General features: G+C 41.8%; 1 protein-coding gene across 1 annotated transcript; it reads right to left on the bottom strand.

Annotated features, from left to right (window-relative positions):
- Nucleotides 1-740: 740 nt before the first annotated feature.
- tcf21 (transcription factor 21) lies at nt 741-2,429 on the bottom strand. The gene is made up of 2 exons (XM_056427816.1): nt 1,940-2,429; nt 741-1,222 (listed from the first exon to the last, which is right to left on the bottom strand). The coding sequence occupies exons 1-2, from the start codon at nt 2,360-2,362 to the stop codon at nt 1,133-1,135; spliced, it is 513 nt and encodes a 170-aa protein (XP_056283791.1). The 5' UTR covers nt 2,363-2,429; the 3' UTR covers nt 741-1,132.
- Between the last annotated feature and the right edge of the window lie 18,878 nt (nt 2,430-21,307).

Here is a 21,307-nt window from a genome sequence, read left to right as displayed (position 1 = left end):
GGGGGGAAAGGAGGGAATCCGTGGAAAAAAACGGAGGGGAAAAAAAAAAGACAAAGAGAGGGAGCCGCGTGTCAGACTGCATCAATAACTGTCTCCGTGATGTAAACATATCGGTCATAACCCGGACGAATTAAAAAAAACTGGTCTGGGCGGGATTAAAACTCAGCCCTCTGATTTTCTGCACCTATTAAAATGTCTAAAATCTCCTCTGCCTCCCAACAGGGGCTGCTGCGCTCAGATTATTTTGGATTCAGCCAATCAGAAGCTATCGAATCAGTGCACATCCGTGACAGTTATGAACTCACATTTTTGACACCAACTCCGTCGTGGCATTTCTGAAAAATGTGTTTGCATTAAAGAAAGTTAAAACCTTGGAATTTATTTGCCCAGATTTGAATTAAATTAAACAATCTCGCCAATTGGAAAAAGGCATTTCTTTAAGCAATGAAAATGGCAGAAAGATCAACTTAAATTTAAACTACAAGAACTGCATGATTTTAAGGATTCCAAATAATATTTTAAGGCAAAATGTTTGTTTATGTAAGTACAAGCCACGTCCAGCGTTTATCTTTTAGAAACAACAGAGACGTATCTGCTCTGACGCCTCGGTGGAGCTCAGCTCGTGCTATTGTGGAGGAGTGGCGTGATAAGAGGGGTTAGAGGTCAGAGCATGGGCCCACACACGGAAGTGACAGAGTAACGGAATAGGCTACAACAAAAAACATTCAGCACACAAGGTGTAAAAGTGGTACAAATATATTTTATATACATGTAATCTATACAATTTGAGACAGTAGACAAGTTTCATGTGGACATCCATCCTTCGTAATGCAGACGCCAAAACAGGCCTGCAGGAGTACAAATGCATCTGCAGAGTATTTTAAAAAAATAAAGCAAAATAAAAGCACGCAGTTTCTTTGAACCAGCAAAGACAACGATAGGTGACAGAATTAATTTAAATTTAAAAAATCAAATTGTCTTTACGGGAACGAAGGAGACCGGATTACTCTCTCCGTTATTCCCACTCAAAGTCTGCGGAGATGAGACGTTCAAGTCCGTCATAATCTTGACTTGGATAATTAACGTCCCTTAAAAAAAAAAAAACCTGCACGGACGAGTCCGCTTGGTTTCGTCAGGACGCCGTTGTTCCACATAACCTCGTCGTGTTCAGCATCTCCTTCAACTCGTTCTCCGGTTTACCGGCAGCCATGAAAGGCCACGTCTGCGGACGGAAATACAATCAGTTAGGACCAACAGCATCTTGCAACGTCAGTTCATCAAGCAATCAAATCGAAGTTAAACAGCTGGGGCCAATTATGTGTCAATTAATTACACCTGCAGCATCAGGTGCACATGGTGAATTATGGGGATGGATTACCTATTTAAAGATGAATCATATGGTGTTTTTGTCTTTATCTCCTATTTCACGATACAACATTACAAAGGGTTATTTGAAGATATGCTAGGGCCTAGGCTATGAGATTTGCTATTGCACATTTTTTTAAAGATATTTTCATTTCGGAATTCAAGGCCCAGTGTCACTGCCACTGCATTATTTTTGAAATATCTGCCTACACAGGCCCATTTTTGGTCTTCGGATTCATTATGTCTCATAAAGAGTGGTATACTTTGTCAGCTTTTGCGTACAGTCAGCATGAATTGTGTTCCCCTCTCATGCACCTGCTTCACACGTTGGTACCACAAGGCCTATAGCCAACAGCAGGAGGCTGACACCCTGGTAAAAATAACCGGAAATCTATCAATACCAGTGACGTATATATAGCCTCAAATGAAAAATATTGCTACTATAAAGCAAACTACTATCAAAAAGGTTTAATAACAAAATCCAATTAATTTAAACGTCACTTTAACTGCCCCTCGCTCATAATTGGCTACACTTTAAACTGGGTTCCCCCTCCACTTCATCCCTCAGCCTCACCAGGTTAACGGGGTGGATATATCCGTTTTCATATTTGTCGTTGGCCAATATCTGGCGGAGGTGCGCGATGTAACTGGACGCCAGGCGAAGTGTGTCCAGTTTGGAGAGCTTGGTGTCCGCTGGTACCCAGGGTAAGGTAGTCTTCAGCCGGGAGAACGCTTTGGACAGGACACGCATCCTGGCTCTCTCTCGGGCGTTGGCCGCGTTTCTCTGCCCGTGCTTTCCCTCCTGCTGTGCCACACCCTTGGGTGCGCTTTTCCGGGACGCTGTTTTCCGTTTTTTGCCCGGCGCGTCGTCTGCGCATGTGCCCTCGCCGTTGGAGCTCTCCTCCGTGCTCTCGCTGGAGTCTTTACCGGAGGAGCCAAACTTCAGGATGCCGTCCAGGAGCTCGTCGTCGACGTCGCTGAGAGACCCGGTGGACATGGTGAACTGCAGCGGGCTCAAAACATGGGAGCGGGACGCCGAGGCTGGACAGGAATGAACAGGGGGATCGAACACACGCCTTGGAGATGTGTTCATCAAAGGGAGGAGAGCATGAGGAAAGGACTTTATATCGTTAAGGCTAGAGGGCGTTACCGCATGCTGGGAGGAGACACCGGTGCTGATCCAACATGCTGGTCCCCAAAAGATCCAGGAGCCCCATAAAATGCAGAATATATAGTTTAATTTAATTGGAAGTATTCACTCCTTGCAGAAAAGTGCAGAGTGATTAATTAATTAGGCCAAGAATCGTTTTATTATTTTTATTTTTTTACATAATGAATTCCTTGAACCATTTCATGAACTTCAAGGGGGCCTGAACTTCACTTTGTGAACTATTAAGGGCTCAATCTGTAATATTCCTACCAAGATTTAAATCGTTTTACCTTTGTGCATCCTGACTCATATTACTGATGTAAAAGAGTGATTTGTTTTTAAAGTGGCGGCAGGGTAAATTGTTTATGCATCTTTAAAAAACGGAACACAAATGACCTGCAATTCCTCTTATGATATTATATACGCTCAACCTGACAATTAAAATGCCAAAGTATTTGCTATTAGCCTTTTCCACTCACAGGGTCATGTAACTTTCAGCACATCTTGCCAGTTAACGGGATAAAGTGCAAGGACAAGGGGGTGTCACGTCTCAAATGGCAAACTGGCGCCTTGGTCCCCTCTGATGTAATGGATACCGGGCATCCACAATCCCCTGTTTGGCCTTCCACATCATTCCACACCAATGCTCCATGCACGGGTCCACCAGGGCCGAGTCCGACCAACAAGTCTCTGAACATGGTTTAAGTGGAAAACATTGGGTTGCACCATGGAAATACGGAAGACAATCATCATGTGCATCTTGCAGACATATTTTTATATATAGAAATTATTCAATGTGAGACTGAAACATGTGTTGTGTGCCGAAAAGCAGCATTAGGTGCAGATCTCTCTTGCTTTGATGCAGGATTGTGTGTGTGTGTGTGTGTGTGTGTGTGCGTGAGGGCATATGTGTGAACCAAACCACAGCTGAAGCGTGTGCACGGATGAGAGGTGTGTCTCTTGAGGCGTGACCTTTGGCCCCTGTGCTTCCGGTGTCACAGTGGATCTAAACAGGCAGCACCACTACACTTTAAACCTCTAGAATTGGCACGATTGTAGTTCGACTATGTTGAGGAAATGTTACTTCCTGTATTCTTGTTGTTCTTAGTTTGTACTCTAGGTTGAAATGCACTTATTGTAAGTCGCTTTGGATAAAAGCGTCTGCTAAATGACATGTAATGTAATGTAATGATACAGAAACCCACTTAACGTGTAGCTGCATTTCCAGTTGGTAATTAGTGACATCTTGAGAAGAATGGATAGTAAAAATCCAAAGGAGGAGAATGTAGTTTGTAAATGCGTTCACAGGAATGATATTGCAAGGACACATAGCAGACGTAAAGGAAAGGGAGAGGAATAGATAGGTGAGGGGACAGAGGGAGAGGGGAGAGAGGAAGGCGGGGGCTTAATCTCCATGGGTGGGCTGGAAATCAAAGCACTTTGTGGAAAAGTAATAATATAGTCTGCTAGATTGATGATCACCTCTGAGATACATGGATCCAGAGAACAACAGAGAAAGTCAGGGAGAGGGAGACAAACTAAAATAGCTCAGGAAACAGAGCGCAGCCCTTTTCCTCCCCCCGAGTGCGTCAATAAAACATCGACCCTGATGTAATCCCATCAAAACGATCATAATTGCAAAAGCTATGCGGCTATTTGTGTGAATGGCAAAAGAAATGTAGGGCCAGTGTTTGGGGAAACCTTCTCAGTGACCGTTTTCCCCTCCAGTCACACACAGTGTGACGCGAGGCAACAGGTGGAGAGGGGGGTGAGTGAGAAAGATGTGGAGAGAGAGAAAAGAGAGGGCACCCTGACAGTTATGGAAGGACGGGCTGCTAATTAGCCGTTTTTTGGTCAAAGGTTAGGCTGGTGGTGTGATGTCACCACGAAGGGACGGGTTCCAGATGCTGCTTGCAGGGCCACCGAGGGGGCCACCTGATGCTTTGGGTCCTTATCATTTCTCTCTCTCTGTCACACACACATGCACACAGACGCATTTGTTGAGAATTGGTGGAGCTACCATGGGAAATCGTTGTGGGGATGTCCTTCAGGAGAAAAATTCATATTGTATGTGGTGACACTAATGATTGGTTCAGGTGCGTCTGCTGGACCTATAAAAGAGAGTCGGCTAACGCTCGCTAGACTCACTCCTCTCCAAGACATGTGACAACAAAAGATTACAAGCTCCTCCAAGGCTGAGCTACTGTTTCTGGAAGCATGTCCGAAAATATCTCATGTCATTGTTTCAATATTCCATTTGAGAGTCTCAACATTGGATTAAAAAGGGGAAATAATGGGGTAAAGTGATACACATGGAAACAAAAAAACAAGGAAAAGCTGTAATTGATTAAAGCTGTCTTCACTGTAACATTAGGTAATCAACAGTGCTCTTATTCCCACTATTTAATGTGATTATGAATATTAAGATTCCCTTTGAAGTCATCACGTTTTCTTTTCTAACTTGTATATTTTCATGGGTTAGACTTCACTTTCACAAAAACTACTTCTCTCATCTTCTTTCCTCACCCAATTTTTCCGACTAACTAAAAAAAAGCAAAAAATAAAAACACAGGGGATGCAGAGAGGAACAGTTGAGTAATGTGAGAGAGAGAGAGAGAGAGAGAGAGAGGGAGAGAGAGCCTATTCTGAAGCAAAATATTGTTTTATTTATTGACAAAACATTCCACTTGTATTTTCCTGCGATTTATAAAAACAGAAATTTTAAACAAAATTGCTAAAAGTCAAAAGGAGGTGTGGCTGCAGAGAACAGAATGAGAAGCTGTAATCTTAGAGTGAGGCTTGGGGTGAGAAAAACATCATCCATCTATGTCTGGGCACTTCAGTTCCCTGTCCCTTATCACAGCCGTACTCCCCCAACACACACACACACACACACACTCACACACACACGCACACACACCAAACTTCTCATGCACAAATTGGTTTCCGCCTTAGTTCAAGTACCTCCAAAAGAAAAAGAAGAAAAACCAAAGTAAAACAACTAAAAGAGATAAAAGAGAGGTTGCAGAAAGTACAGCGGGGAGTGGAGAAGGCAAGGGGGAAAAGGATGTGACGAACAAATTAGGCAATAAGGGAGAATTATGAAGATGTTTATGGGGGTGGGAATATTATATTATATATCAAAAAGACTATAATCCTTTGATATTCGGTGACAGGAACATCCGGAGGGAGGAAAACAGTTATCCTGCCGATCAAGACTGATATTCTGTCACAGTGGCGGTTAATGACCTGCACGTCTTGTCCTTACAGTGTGAGGGAGTTGGAGTGTATTGGTCCCTGGAATGTGAGCACACATTATCCTCATGACTGTGTGCATCTGTGGGAAATGTATTGGATTTCACAATATGTGCGACGACGGATGAGAAATGGTGTGATGTGTTTTGGAGAATGTTAGAATAAGTAAAATGCTCCCGCAGGGATGCTTAATTGTTTTTCTTCTCACCTCACCGACCAATCAGACACCAGGACAAACTCGCTGTTTTGACTATCACAAACCTGGGATGTTGTCATCGTGCTCAAAGACGTTGAATTAGCCTGAATAAAGTCCAAGACTGGTGGACGTTTTCAAACTTCACAATTCTACCGTCATAAAAAAAGATAAATAATCATAAACATACGTTATTAACTGCTTCTCTATGTGTAATTGCTTATATTGACATTGGAGACGTACGGCCAAACTCAAACGGTCAAATGTGGATAACAGAACACACTTCCTTTAGATCTAAATACATCTGTCCTTTAAAGCATTCATAGACTATTAGTGGTTTTTACATTAAAAAATACAAATAAAAAAAATTATTTGAAGAATAAAAACAAAAAATTAAAGAAAGAAAGTTTAATTTTTTTTATTTTTAATTTTGTGTTGCATGAAGTGGGCACACGTTTTGGGGAGATGTTTCAGACCAACGAGAATCTGACATGCACTTCACTTTGCAGCATACTGAGCCCTTAAGAGGAAACAACAAAAAGTTGTCTTTGGCCAAACTGCAACACAGCCCCTGACCTCGTCATCGTTTCCCAAAAGCCCAGTTTTTCCGCTTGACGGCAAGGTCGTTTGCAGATTTATGTTCAGTCCTACAGTTCAGCTGTGAGGCTCAGTTTTTAGGAATAAAAAATCCCTGTGGATGGAAGGCCAAGAATGACAAAAAAGGATTCTCCCTGCAGAGAGTTTTCACTTCCTGCATACAAATTGAATGGAGAGTGGCATGTAAAGGCTCGGCGACAAGTCCAAAATGTTCCAACTTCAGCAAAATGTGGATCCTTGGGCTTAGATTAGATTAGATTTAACTGTATTCATCCACAGGGGGAAATTTGTTCAAGCAGCAGCCAAACATGTTTTACAAATATAAAATAAAAAAATGTCTTTCTGATCACACCTTTAGAGAGTTGTTCTTCTACTTACAGCTTCTTTAAAGCCTTTTCTAAAGAAAAAAAGGACACGTCAAAGACAGACAGATGGAGGTCAGTAGCAAGTTAACCGTGGGAAACTAGAGACTAGAGAGAAACCGAAAAGTAAAAGACATTAACAACATCTTGGTTTGAATTTGTGGCAGAAATGTTAAACAGGCACTGCTGCATTGATGGCTGGGTTCAAAATACACACACACACACACACACACACACACACCGTTACTTAAGTTGTATTGGCTTGAACTTGAATTGGCAGAGTGCCCAAAGTGGCCTGTCGGAAGTAAGTGAGACGCGATGCAGCTGCAGTTTGAGTGTGTTTGTGTGTGAGGCTGAGCGTGCTGCTACAGTAGGGCACTGGTGTAACCTCTGTTGCAACCTCTGGTCTAACTTGTGGCCTGGTGATCGGATGCACAGATAAAACAAACTGTGCGTGTGTGTCTTCACTTGTCAGCACCGGGCAATAGGGCAGCGCAGGACAGTGCCGAGTTTCAGAGGCAAAGCTCTGGTCTCTGTCACTGAGATTGAGGCTACAGTTTATAAACAGAGACAATGGACACTGCTCAGTTTTCTATCTCACACAGTTTATACGTTTCTGTGTGTCTGTGTGTGTGTGTCTGTGTGTGTGTGTGTGTGTGTGTGTGTGTGCGGTTTGATCCTCCGACAGACCAGAACTCCCAGCACTCTACTAAATCCTTCACAGCAGCCGTTTCCTCCAGTAATACTAATTCCACTCTTGTTGTTGGATGTCTGGTCACCTCCGTCTAGACAAAACAAATAGAGTCAAAACAGTTGAGAAAATAAATAAACTTTTCTGGCCAAGATGCAGCCACACACTCAATCCTGTTCAAACACTAATACCTAATACCTGTTTAAAAGCAACGGTAAGCTGAGGTGTGTTGTTGTTTGCCTCCCAGGTCAGTCAACCTCATCAGTTGAAAACCTTCATTTTATTAATTAATTCATGTTTGCCTTGAATTGTCACCATGTCAGTCAGAGCATTTCACACCATTGCCTCCACATGGTTCTCAGCTTGGTCACAGCTAGAAACTAAAGCTGTGTTTGTTTTCCTCGATTATTCTCCGAAATACAAACACAATGTACTGTGAAGAAGCACAAACTGGTAAAAAGCCTTAAACCGATCTTCACAATGCCAAAGGATGAATTCGATGTCATATGTCATATTAATGGACGGCTTCATTCTCTTCTTAAGGGTCGACGGCATTATCAGCGTTAACCGGCACATGAGCGCATGGCCGAGCGGCATCATCTAGCATCCACTGGGGCAAATAAAGGCTTGCTTTGTCACAGTTTAGCTCCACAACTTCTTTTTATTAATTGTTTTCATCCTGTCTGCCTGTTTCACTAACTATCATGTCGTTACAGATCCTGCTTCCCATCTCCTCAGTCCAACTCCCTTCACCTGCCTCTGGTCACGCCCACCTCGTTAGTCCCTCATTCCCTTCACCTGGTCTTCATGCCCGTTTCACCTGTTGCCCATTCCCTCGTTAGTCCCTGTCTACTTAGGTCCCCTCACTTGTACTTGTCCTCTGCCAGATTGTCTTGTGCTCTTCCTGACCAAGCCCTCCAGAGTTACACATTTTATTTATCTGTTCCTGTCCGTTTTCTTCCTGCCGGTACTCGGAGTAAAGATCATTATTTCCACTTCTTTTTCCTGAGTCGTGCTATTGGGTCCACCCTAATACTCCCATGACATGCTTGACCTAAAATCTGCCTGTAAACAAAGCATCAATTTACTCAGATTACAACACACACAGAGGAAGAGCAACATGCTCAAGACAACTTTACACTGCACATAGTTGTTAGCTGCTACATTTATGCTCTTGACTCCCAGATATAAACCTTTAACCAGTTGGTCTCGAGTTTTTTTAACTTTTTTTCATGGCTGCATTTTGTCAATAAAAGCAGATTAAACATGTTTAACGAAGAATGATATTTCTTTGGGACATAATGCGCACAAAGAATCTTCATCATTTCAGTTCATCTTAAACAAATGACAAAGCTCTGTTCTATAAAAACAGGTGTATATATTACAATACGAGATTGTGCCTTTGACTCGTGTGCTATGATTTCATGGATTTACAACTAAGATTTGTAAGGTTAAAAATCAGGTTTCAATATTTTAACTATTTAAAAAAAGTTAAAACAAGAATTGCTCAGTTTAAAACAGAGATTTTAATGTCTACAATAATTACCTCGTACTCCTGATGTATGGTGCAACTTTTGCAATGTTACAAAGTAGCTAACAGAGCCTCAACACTACTTTTAGAGATCACATTTCAGATTTAAGATCCAAGGGACGATTGCAAAGACAACTCATTTAAGTGTTTCAGTAAATTGTATCCACAGAGTTCATGTATGACATTTCATATCTCTATATCTCTGTAAATGAAGGGGGATCCAAGGTCAGGATTATCATTACACACACCTAATTATCTGTGTAATGCTGCACCGTCACTGATATTATTCACACCTGATTACTCAAGCTGTTGTTAACATGGAGGGCGATGATGGAGAGCGATGATAAACATTGCTGCACCCTTATTGGCTGGATCAGGTTCTATGCTTTGATCCTCTTCCTCCTCATTACTCAGGGGGGGAATGAGACGCTCGGAGCGACAGGTGTGTGTGTCTGTTTATATACGTGGACATTTTTTGTAACACGTGCATAAGGTGCAAACATATCTGAGTAGTTACCAAGGAGGAAAGAATGTGTTTGTGTATTCTGCATTTTTATTTATTATCAACATTTCTACTCCTAACACATCAAGTGCATCACACTTATATTTTATTTTGAGAAAAAAAAGGTGACCTTTGTATTTCTTTTCCCTGCAGATGAAATGATCTCATCACATCATATCTCAGTGGTCCGGTTAGCTCATAGTTGCACACTCACAAACAGACCACTGACACACACACACACACACACACTGATTAAACTTTCTATGACAGTGGTAATTACTGTAGCTCACTGTGCAAAGGGAGACAGAGTATTATCAGACCCCAGGAAGAGAGATATGAGCAGTCCCTAAAGGCATCACTCTGAGAGTTGTGTTTTTTTGCGTTTATGTGCATTTCTTTACATGTGTGTGCGTGTGTGTTTGTGTGTGTCTGTGTGTAGGGGGGTGTGAGACTGCTCTTGTCCGAATTAACAAACTCCAGGCTCGAGTAAGATACACCCACATAACCTGCCGATATCTCCGGATAAACCATCCAGAACTGCTGATAGCCAGAGTGTGAACTGCGCCAGATGCAGGAAAACCTCGGCCTTCCTGGGCAAAGACATTACGCTTATCCCCCTCCTCCCATGGCTGCCTCCCTTCCAGCCTACAATCTCTCTCCAGGTCCCACAGGGAACCGTCGCCCCCACCAGGCCCAGGATCGAGGCTCCTCCTGGGCTACTCCACCGATACTCCCCTACTGCAGGAGCGGGCCCGGTGTACAGGGAGGGAACATGTACACATATTTGACTTACATGTACACACAAGCCTCACACTGTACATGAAACATGAAAAGCCAGGCAGAGAATATGCAACAACACATTTCCAATACTTTTGAAATATGAACATGAGAAGCCATCGGTTGTATTTATGACAGATAGGTAGGGAGAAGACAAACTAAAAGGAAGACAACTGGATGGGTAATAAAGAAAGGAGCACACTTGTTTGGCTACCCTCAAGTGATGGTGTGTGTACATGTATGCGTGGATGTGTGTGTGTGGGAAATTAAGGTAGCTGACCTTTGAGGCACCTTCTCACGTCTCATTTCAACCTAATCTGCGTGTGTCAGTTCTCCCATGAGATGCAGATATAATGCTACCGGAGGCTAACAGGAGATGACTATCAGGTGAGATGTGAGTTGTGATAGAAAAACACCCTGACACACACACACACACACACACACACACACACAAACACACACACACAGCATCAAATCTCAAGGGGCCGTTAAGATCCCCTGAACCCAAGTCTCAAGGCAGGAAGCAGACAAGTGTGCTTGTGTTGTGTGTGTGTGTGTGTGTGTGTGTGTGTATTAGCTCATTAGTGTGTGCATGTGTTTGTTTGTGTCAGTGTGAGTGTGACCCAAGCTCCGGTGCAGCTAACAGACAGGTCCACTTAGTAGCAGCGGACAGACACAACAGCAGCTCACCTTTACGGGGTAACCACAAACAGATGGTGACCTCTCCACTAAATGTAGGATTTCATTATTCGGTTATCATGCTGAGTTGCATATTTATCTGACCACGCCACACAGTTGAGAAAACTCAGCACAAAGATATTTGTGCTGTGTTGTTGCTAGATTGACTGACATTTTAAACTCTTCGCGATATCTCCTGACTGTGGAGCGAATCACAGCGAACCCGGACACTTTGCGTCAGACTCACTGTAGATTTGTGATGTCTGCAAAACACGACGTCTGGTTCAGAAAATCCCGGTAGAAATGGTAGTTCATGCAAAATTAACGAGGCCTGATGTATAGCTATGATCTAGCTAGTTTTTAAAAATGTATTTGACTCTCGAAATCGGTGTATATAGGATTCAGGGGCATCGAGTGGTGAGGGTTGCCGTTGGCAACCGACTGAAACTTCTCCCGTGTGGTAGGCGGGTAGGTGAACTACGGTGGGCAACAATTCAGTTTGTTTGTGTGAATGCATTTAGATTTTTTAAGACATAACGATCCCACATACCACTCTTTGTTTCCATCTAGTGGCTAAAAAAGAAGGAAGATTGTCACAGGATGACCCTTCACTTCCAGGTCAATCGGAGGAGCTGATGCCATCATTGTGAGTTTGCTCAGAGATTCTTTGATGATAAGTTTTTTATAATTAGGAATGTGAGACTCCCTTTTCCCTTGTCATGGGCTTACGATTCTGTCCTTGAGAACAACACTGATTCTTTGGTAACAAGGTACCGCTGAGCGTCTGCACGAGATGCACCGGGCTTTCAAGCGACTACAACGTGAACCCATCTGTGTCATTATCAAAACCCTCGGAGAGAACACAGGACCTTCAACCAGCAGACCGGTGTTCCAGTTACAACATGTTTCCATTTGTTACGTTATTTACATTCTACCTGGTTTATTTACTTGTTGGCCTGTGGTTAACACGCAGACTAGTAGCGTTTCAATTGGTTTTGTCGTCAGGAAAATAACAATTTGTTTTCCCGTTTTCCTATATTTATTATTATTTTGTGCGCTGTGTTTTCTGTGTATTAATCTCTATCACTCCTGGAGCCTTTTTCTGGTTTCATTGAGAAAGTTGTTTGTGGATGCTAAGAGGTGTGATAGAAACTATGCCATTAATCTCACATTTCAAAGATTTGCTGTTGTGTTACACAAACACAAACACACACACATGCACACACACACATTTTATCCACGCGTGTATATGGATCTTATTTATTTCTTGCTCATCTTCTCCCTTGCTTGGACACACTAGCAGGATCTCCCTGTCACTGCGGTGGATCAGATGTTGTGCAGCTGTTTGATATGTATTTACTGTTTGGCTTATTTATTTGATACAGCAGTTTGCATCTCAAGAGGTGAGAAGTGTGTGTGTGGGCCTGTTTGTTTGTGTGTGCTTGTGTGTATACTTACAGTTTCATCTTCATCTCTATTGACTTATTAAATTGCTAACAATATGCCGGCATACTTTAATGAGATTTTATTTTCCTTTAAAACTCAACTTCATATTTACTATTTTTTTAGAAATAAATAAATACAAATACTTGCTCACTGTAAAATATGTGGAACGCAGGTTCACAGTAAGTTAATGTGTAATTGTATCCCCCAGTAAAATGTCATCAGATATGATGTAGCAATAAGCTGCTGTATAATTACTGGAGGCTCAACTACAACTGATGCACTTTACTGGAAATGTGCACTGATAATATTACTGTAAAATACTTAGATTGTACTTATACTTGACTTTTTACTTTACTGTGCTGACAAACCCCTCTCAGATCACTAGATGCATTGCCACACAGCTAAGAAAGGGGCTGTTTTTCTTCTCTCGAAAAGTTTGACTTTTAAGAGATACGTGGTTCTCGCAGGTCAGCGTTGCTCCAAACATACGAGGATGTTATGATGCGTTGCTGGAGATCAAACTACCCAACAGTATAATTACAATTAAGTAGTAAATCAACATAATTCAGCTGTAAAATGAAGCCAAGAATATCATACATTACAATATAATATGTAAAACAAATGAGTAATTTCATTTTCAGTGGACAAAATGTAACTAATAATATACAATGCAGGAATATATACTACTGTGAAAAAGAAAAATATATTGTTTTTGTTCACAGTCTAGTACTCTTATGTGATTGTATTACTTTTTCCAGCATTAAGTACAGCCTTGAGCTATGCTAAAGTAAAAATAAAGGTTCATTTGGAGGCATCTGGATTTTTCCAAGACTGATGATGCTTCACTCTGGTTTTCCTGCTTTTCGACAAAACTCTTTCTTCTTAGTTTGGGGAAGAAGAAAAAAACCACAGAACAGATCTATCAGCGAAAAGGTGGTCCTTATCTATCTCTTTCCCCCTGGATGCTAATTTAAGATAATAAACCTTCCACATCATTTCTCTGCAGCTCCAAACTCACCGTCACCTCTGCTCCTCCAGCACCCGCACTCACATGGCCAGATGGGGTGAGGACACACACACACACACACACACACATGGTTGTTGGCTTCCCCTTAGGTAGCAGGTGTGTGTAAACTAAAATGAGGTATAACTGCAGAGGCAACACTGAAATGTGTGTTTAAATAGGCATTGAATGATAAAATGTATAGGCTGTTAAATACACAACGCTACATCTTTACACTCTACCTTCACACACACAAACACAGATAAATTGTATCGTATGTCTAAGTGTAAACCTCTCGTTTATCTTCGCGCCGCGCCTTAAACACAGGTGTTTGGAGAGCTTACAGATCAAGTTTCAAGTTTTTATTGTCATCCCCTTTATATATAAAACAATGTAATAGAATATACATCATGGCAATATATATATATATGAGATGAGTGTAATGCCAGATTTCCTGTAATGTTCGAGTCCTCTCGTTCACTCTCACACACACACAATCGTTTCCCACAGAAAATCCCCTCCTACTTGACTTATCACAAACACATAGACTCTACTCAAACATGTCTTTTCTCAGCTCGGTCAATACGCAGATATTTATTTAGCCCAGAGACAGAGAGTCTCATGAGCCGACTGGCCCTGAGATTTTTATTGAGCAAGAAGATAAAAAGACGAGTTCTGCTCTGTGTCCATTAGGGCTCAAATGGCCAGAAGATCGTCTGATGAAATGGAATAAACTGTTGTGGTTATCTTCCCTGCTGCTGCCAGAGAGAGGAGGAGGGGACCACATACGCACACTCATGAAACACTACACATTATTACACAGACTCAAAAAACATTCTCACACACACAAAACTACCCCTCCTTGGTATTGCCCTGGTCTGTATTTATCCCAAACCATAACAGAGCAGGAAGATAATGGCTGATGGGACTGTCGTAAAAATAACCTGGCACACGTCTGTTTGGATTAACCTCGTCTCCTCACTCTCTTTCCCCTTCTCGATCCCTCCATTAGGTTTTATTGCTATTTTCGTTTCCTACCTTTACTTTGATATCTATCCATCTATCCATCTATATAACATCCATCTATCTATCTAACTATCAATATATCGATCTATCTATCTATGTATCTATCTATCTATCTATTTATCTATCTATCTATCTATCTACATAATTCACACCAAATTGAACATGAATAATTCCTTTTCTTGTTGCTCTATTAACATTATGTTGTATATTTATTTTGGAAGAGTCTTATCAAAAGAAACAGAAACATGGGCTTCTTTTCCCCTCTCCATCCTAGCCTCTTTGTTTGCATAAGATATTAAATACTTGTCCAAATATGATAAAAACTGAATACGGCCGGGAGAAACGAGATTGCGTACCAGGAAACGTTGTTTCTTACCAAAACGCTCTAATGAACCATCAGCCCAGCACCAAACAGATAGAGAGATTTAAAGTGGCTGTTTGATCATCTAGCAAGTTATATTCTCAGGAGCTGCTGACCCGAAGTAAAGATCATATGTCCATATACATTCATCAGGTAGTCTGACTCCAAATGTATAGTGCTCAGTGGCTAATACATTGCATTTACATGATTAGAATTATATGTATTATAAAAGTAATCTAGGGGGATCTATAGGCAGAAATTATATAAAATATTTAGAAGTACACACTATTATGTTCTGTGTGGAGTTTGCACGTTCTCCCCGTGGCAGCGTGGGTTCCTTCCGGGTTTCTCCGGCTTCCTCCCACAGTCCAATAACACGGATCTCAAGTTTAAATGGAGATATTAAAATTGCACTTAGGTGTGGATGTGAGCGTGAATGGTTGTCTCTACATGTGCCCTGCGATAGACGGGCGACCTGTCCACGGTGAACCCTGCTAACCCTGATGAAACAATGGAATGTTTTCCTTAGTGTGTAATAAAGCCCCCCCCCCCCCCCCCCCCGGTGGCCGAGATTTGATTGATAAGGCAAACATAATGTAAGAAGAAGTCCTAGATCACAATCATATACCCAAATCAAATAAATTGTTTTTTAATAGCCAACAAACCTCAATGCCAGAGCTGCTGACTTGTTACGATGAACATTCCCACCATTAAAACCTTTGTGTTATCCAGGATGTCCTTTTTCTCTGAGTCATGGTCAATGAAACCGGAAACAATTATGTTTAAAACTAACAACAAGACTTCAGTAAACTCTCTGAACCCCAAAGGAGGACATCGTAAGCCTGTAAAATGTTGATCCTTGTGTCTGATGAGAATGGGAGGCCAATATTTTATTATCCTTGTGGAGGACGCGGATACGATATATCTGACACAGCTTTATTGGCTTACTCTTTAATGACTTCCTGCACAGAGTGAGGCTGAAGGAGACAGTGGGAGTCTAACTTGCTTAGAATCTTCTTCTTTTTTGACTCTTTCATTTTTTGCTTTTGGACTTTCTTTGAACTATTTCGGCTCTTTTCTCATTACCTGCTTGGCTCCTCATACCGATGGCTGATTCCTCCTTCGCTTCACTCTATCTACAACGTTCATCGTCATTTGGAGAGACTGTAAAGTAAATGCCTCTTCAACATGATAAGTATATAACCCTGTCCATGTATTCCTAAGTCTACACCTCTCTCTCTTTCTCTCTCTCTTTCTGGATGGCTAAGATGGAGTTACTAATGAGCACATGTTCTGATGATGAAGCCTTTTTCCAAGAATCTTTTCTCCCAAACGCCCGTGGCCTTTGGATGACTCCCCAAGGAGACCATTAATTTAGATATCAGTGTGTGCACGAGCGTGTGTGTGTGTGTGTGTGCGTGTGTGCGTGTACATGTGCGTAGGCATGCACTTGTGTGCGCATGTTGCTCACATATGAGTGGGAGATCTTTGTTGCCTTGTTTTATGACACACAAACACAAGTATGAGCAAAAGCAGAGACATTAGAGTGTGTGCACATCGGCAAACGCACACGGTACAAAACACAACTCCCAAACTCTTTGCTGCTCAAGCACAACAACTCCTTATCACACACATATTCTCCCCTTCCTATCATCATTCTGCACCTTCACCCCAACTCGCTCACCAAACGCCACCCCAAAACATCCTTCTATGTCATCACCCCCCCCCCTCCCCCAGTCCCCCAAAATGCAGACTTTTACCAGCACGAAGTTTAGGAGACTCTTCACACACACACACACACACGCATGGAGATGCAGGATACTTTTAGCACCCGCCCTCTTCTCCTATACGTACATTAACATGCATAGTATACATTAAGACACGCAGTGACAATGATGCATTGCACTGATTGCAAACACACACACGCGCACACACACACACACACACAAACACTATCTCAAAAGGCAACAAGGTTTATAATTGAGGGGACCCCCCCCCCCCCCAAGAGCTAATGCATGTGTGGTTTTCTTCTGTGATGGTTAGGTGCTGTTTAGATGGACTCCTCCACTCTCTTATGCCAGTTTGTTTTTGTATTACTCTGTTCTCTATGGAGAGAGAGAGAGAGAGAGAGAGAAGAATACACTTCACAAGGCTTACAGCAACTACTTCTCTATCCAAACACTGGCTGTGTGTCGGGCTGTCCGAGGTGCTGACAAAATGGCCAGTGGGCCCCAGTTCATGGGTCAGGAAGGATCCACAAAAAGAGGTTTTGACAGCAGGATTTCCCCCTTATGTCCAAAGGCACTAGTTTCATGCAGCTATATTCATAGTTTTTTTTTTAGGCATCCCACTTTTGCTCTTTTTGAGGTTGATACCCTTTTTATGAGTTTATTCTTGTTTAAGTTGATGGTGTACAGGTTGTAAAACCCTCTGAGACAAGCTTGCATACACTTAAAGTGCCTTGTGTAATTATTTTATCCAAAAAGGAGCTTGACTATACCAAATAAAGCTTGTTGTTGAAAATCGTAAATTTATTTCCGAAGCGACTAGATCTGATTTTAGCTTATTTGTTGTTTGATTTGAAGTCGGTGAAGGATTTTGATATACTTTATTACTACTTTACCTGTAAATGGTCATATTGAAGCTTCAGCTCAAGAGAAAAAGTGTACGGTATAATTGTTAATTTAAGTTAAAGAGGCAGTTAGGCAGTGTTTAAAAAAAAGATATCTAAATACACATCATTTGCATATGAATATTGCCGCCAAGTGTTACATTTTAGTAATAAATAAGACACTTTGAGTTCATCCTAAACCAGCTCCCTCTGCAATATTTCTCTTCATGTTTTTCTGGAAAAAGCAGGTGCTTTCTCTGCGGACTGGATCACACCAGATAATGTTCATGGCAGTGTCATCATTTCCAAAACTAGTCTAAACATGGCTTAGCAGGGAACTCCATAACATTTATGCAGGTGCTGTTAATGTTAGGCCAATCTGGCATGATGAGCGTTGGAGTGATTGTCTCTCTGTCTGAGTGCGGCCTCACCTCTGGAGCTGATGGCAGGCTGAGGGGATTTCACTTCTTTGTAGAATTTGTTTATGTTTTTGTTGGATGTCATTTTTTTGGCTCCTCAACAGTGAGGCGAGTAAGTAGGTAGAGAGTTTGGCTTCTGCTGATATACTTGGATGTACAGACGATATGACTTTAACAATATACATAAATGTGTTATGATATGTCATGTCTGAGGAGAGGTTTAGTTAAGTCATGTGATCGCAAATTAAATCCTGCGGCTTACTTGACGCACTTTTCTCCCGAAGACGACGTGTAACGCAATTCCACCAGTTTGAAAAAGAAGATTTGTGTTTGTTTTCATAAAACAATTCATGGGGTTTGAGATGACTTTCTATGTTGAGTGTTACGATGTGTGAACTGAATGAGTGGGTTAACACCCCTATTTCTGATGAATAAGTCATTTTCCTAGAATCTAAATATGAATTTAAGCCGAGGATTTTAGGATTGCTGCATGTAAAACAAGCCTGCTCACATGCGTGTCTGTACCATGCAACTCTATGCGTGTGGGTGAGCATGTATGCGCATGAGACTGGTGCGTTGGCTGTGCCCCTGATGCCTGGCTGACTGGTCCGAGTAAGAATGGGAGTTGATATAAACAGGCTTGGTCGTTCCCACGTCTCTGTTTACACTGGGAGACCCCAGAGCAGCACTACCAGAGCACTGGATTCCCTCCACACGGCAAACTCACACACTATCCGTCTCTGTCTCATACAGGAACACTCACTCATAAGTAAACACGTGTAGCATGTGGGCATGCAGAACCAGTGTACATGCATCGATGCAGAAATGCAGCCATGCATATTCAAGGCACGTATTGTCATTGTCGTATCTCCTGCCGCTTACTGTTATTGTCTCGATCCCTTTCATTGTGTTTTTATTTTTCGGCATCCCACATGACTTGTTGATTTGCTGAAGAAACTCAAATTGGTAAAGACGTGACATAGAGTTCCCACAAAGCCATCAAACCAGTATTGAACTCTGTTTTACAACACTACAAAGCCTCTCAAGAGCTTTAACTTCGCTGTCTAAGTCCTTTTGAAATGGGCCTGTGATGTACGCCCAACATAAACAGAACACTGGGGTCCTGACAAACACGCCCAGTTTACAGGCAACAATGAGGTCACCCCTGAAGAACATCTCTGCAAAGAGGCGTCTGCTGACCCGGACGAGTCAAGTTTTAAAAAGAAATGGCATTGTGTATTGGGGGAAATGGAAGACACAAAACAGCCTCGTTTGAGGATGTTTCATTGCATATGAATATGAATACCAAAATATCCAGACATTTAGAAGAAAACACGCCTTTTGGGGACCTTGAGATGAATGGATATGTGGCCTCCATTCGCTTATAGGTTGATAATATGATTCCTCCCCAAATGAAACATTTTATTTCTGTGTCATTTTAAAACTAATAAAATAAAAACTAGTGTTACTCATAATGCGCACACATTTCCCAGAAGCATGGAAATATGTTTTATCTCTCACTTTCCCTCTCTTTGACAAACGCACAAACACACGGGGTAGTTAAAGTGAAAGACCGTCTATTTATTCTTAGACATATCTGCATCTATTAAGCCATAAGTGCTCACATCTGTGTGTTTACATGCTGCATTTTATGACCAAATGAGAATAAGAGCATTGTTCCGCTGGGAATATGCTGCCCCAATGATGTGCAGCCCAACCAACTATAAACATACTCCTGCGCCCTGCGTCAGCTTCCTTACAACACACACACAAACACACGCACACACCACCATTGCTAGTGGTCTGACTTCCCTAACCTGCTCTAAATCTAACCCGTAATAGTAAACATCTTGGGAAATCTGAACAAGGCCCTTGTGCAGAATTGACATGAGTTACACGGCTATATTTCACCGGGAGAATCCCAGGAGGTTTCGATGAGAGGGAAAAGAGTCATTTTGGTAACCAGGGAGGAAGAACAATAATAACAAGGCTGAATCATAAAGAAGTTATTTTTCTGTTTTGTTTGGGCGCAGGCCAGCAGAGAGAGAAGTGTTTGCAGTGGTCTTGGCAGAAGAGCTGGCTTACAGGACGCAATGTGTATACAGTATGTGCATAAGCAAACAATAAGTCATGGATATTAACACTCGAAAACAAACGCATTTGAATGTGCACACTAAGACTCACACATTTAAATCTGTGTTTAGTTTAAGCACATTTATTTAATAAGGAGTATATGTCCTTCTTATAAGATTGACTTTCATGGCAGCGTTACATAAAGTAAAGGCCAGTCAAATGAGCTCAAGGAAAAGTCTAATCAACAAAAAAACTCATTAAGTCATGATCAGTCTGCTGAAAAGTCACGGTCACTGCAGGATGTAACAGTGAGCAGGCACCTCAGGACAGCATCCATTCACTAAATTCATTCATGAACCACAGAGCGGCTGCGAACTCTCTCATTGATAACACAAACATTCCCAACTGCCTCCAAACTTTACTCCTTCTCCTCTTTTGTAGCCTGTCCAGAATTCCCTGAGGATTATTTACTGACCAGATGTGCTCACTTTCCTCAGAGATGTACTAATCCACATAGTTTGAATGTCAATAGACCATAAACACTGGGGGGGGGGGGGGGGGGGGAAGTTGCATATTGTTATCTGGAAATAGTGTTAACATAAGCTTGTTAAGTGTAATATTGGCAAACGTAGATGATCACAAAGGCAAATCTGTGAACACAGAATTTGTCCACGGTCAACAAGCACTTTAACCCTTTGTTGGACTATTTATAACGTTTAATGAGTCAACATTAATTCAGCAGTTTGGCAATAACATGAATTAGAAACTCCTTCTGCAGGGCATGGTGAGAAAACATGTGAGCTTTTCCATCCCACCGAGACAACCCTCATTGTCCACATGGCGGCGCAAGATACCACCGTACTGGCAGTGATTACTGCTCAGGTGTATCTGCGTAGGCAGCCAGAACTATTTATGAGTTAATGAAATATCTCCTGGAGGAAATATGTGTTTTTTCCTATTTCATATTTGATGCGATTGAAAATCCAACATGTGATCATATGTGCTGCAGGGAGGCATGGCTTTTGCCTAAAATCTGGAAAATCTGGAAAAACTATTTTTAGCAATTTTAAAAAGTGATACGCCAGTGACCTGCATTTCTTGTGAAAGTGATCGGCCTTTCTGGCTTTTTTTAACTTACTATTGTTTTATTTTGATACGGTTCCCGGAAATGAAGTATGTTTAAACTCGTTAGGTCAATTACTTTTATTTTGAAAAACCTAAAACCGGAAAAGAGTTTGCTCGGTGTCCACGGATGGCTCTGTCCTGA

The sequence above is a fragment of the Pseudoliparis swirei genome, chromosome 12 (genome assembly GCF_029220125.1).
Source record: "Pseudoliparis swirei isolate HS2019 ecotype Mariana Trench chromosome 12, NWPU_hadal_v1, whole genome shotgun sequence".
NCBI lineage: Eukaryota > Metazoa > Chordata > Actinopteri > Perciformes > Liparidae > Pseudoliparis > Pseudoliparis swirei.
Note: the sequence above shows the minus strand (reverse complement) of the source record. Positions and strands in the feature narration are given on the sequence as shown.

What these genes read in the sequence shown, in the direction of transcription:
- tcf21 (XM_056427816.1), bottom strand. Translation starts at nt 2,362, where the DNA reads ATGTCCACCGGGTCTCTCAGCGACGTCGACGACGAGCTCCTGGACGGC. An exon ending in ATATCCACCCCGTTAACCTG is followed by an intron (nt 1,223 to 1,939) that starts GTGAGGCTGAGG and finishes TTCCGTCCGCAG; the next exon opens with ACGTGGCCTTTCATGGCTGC.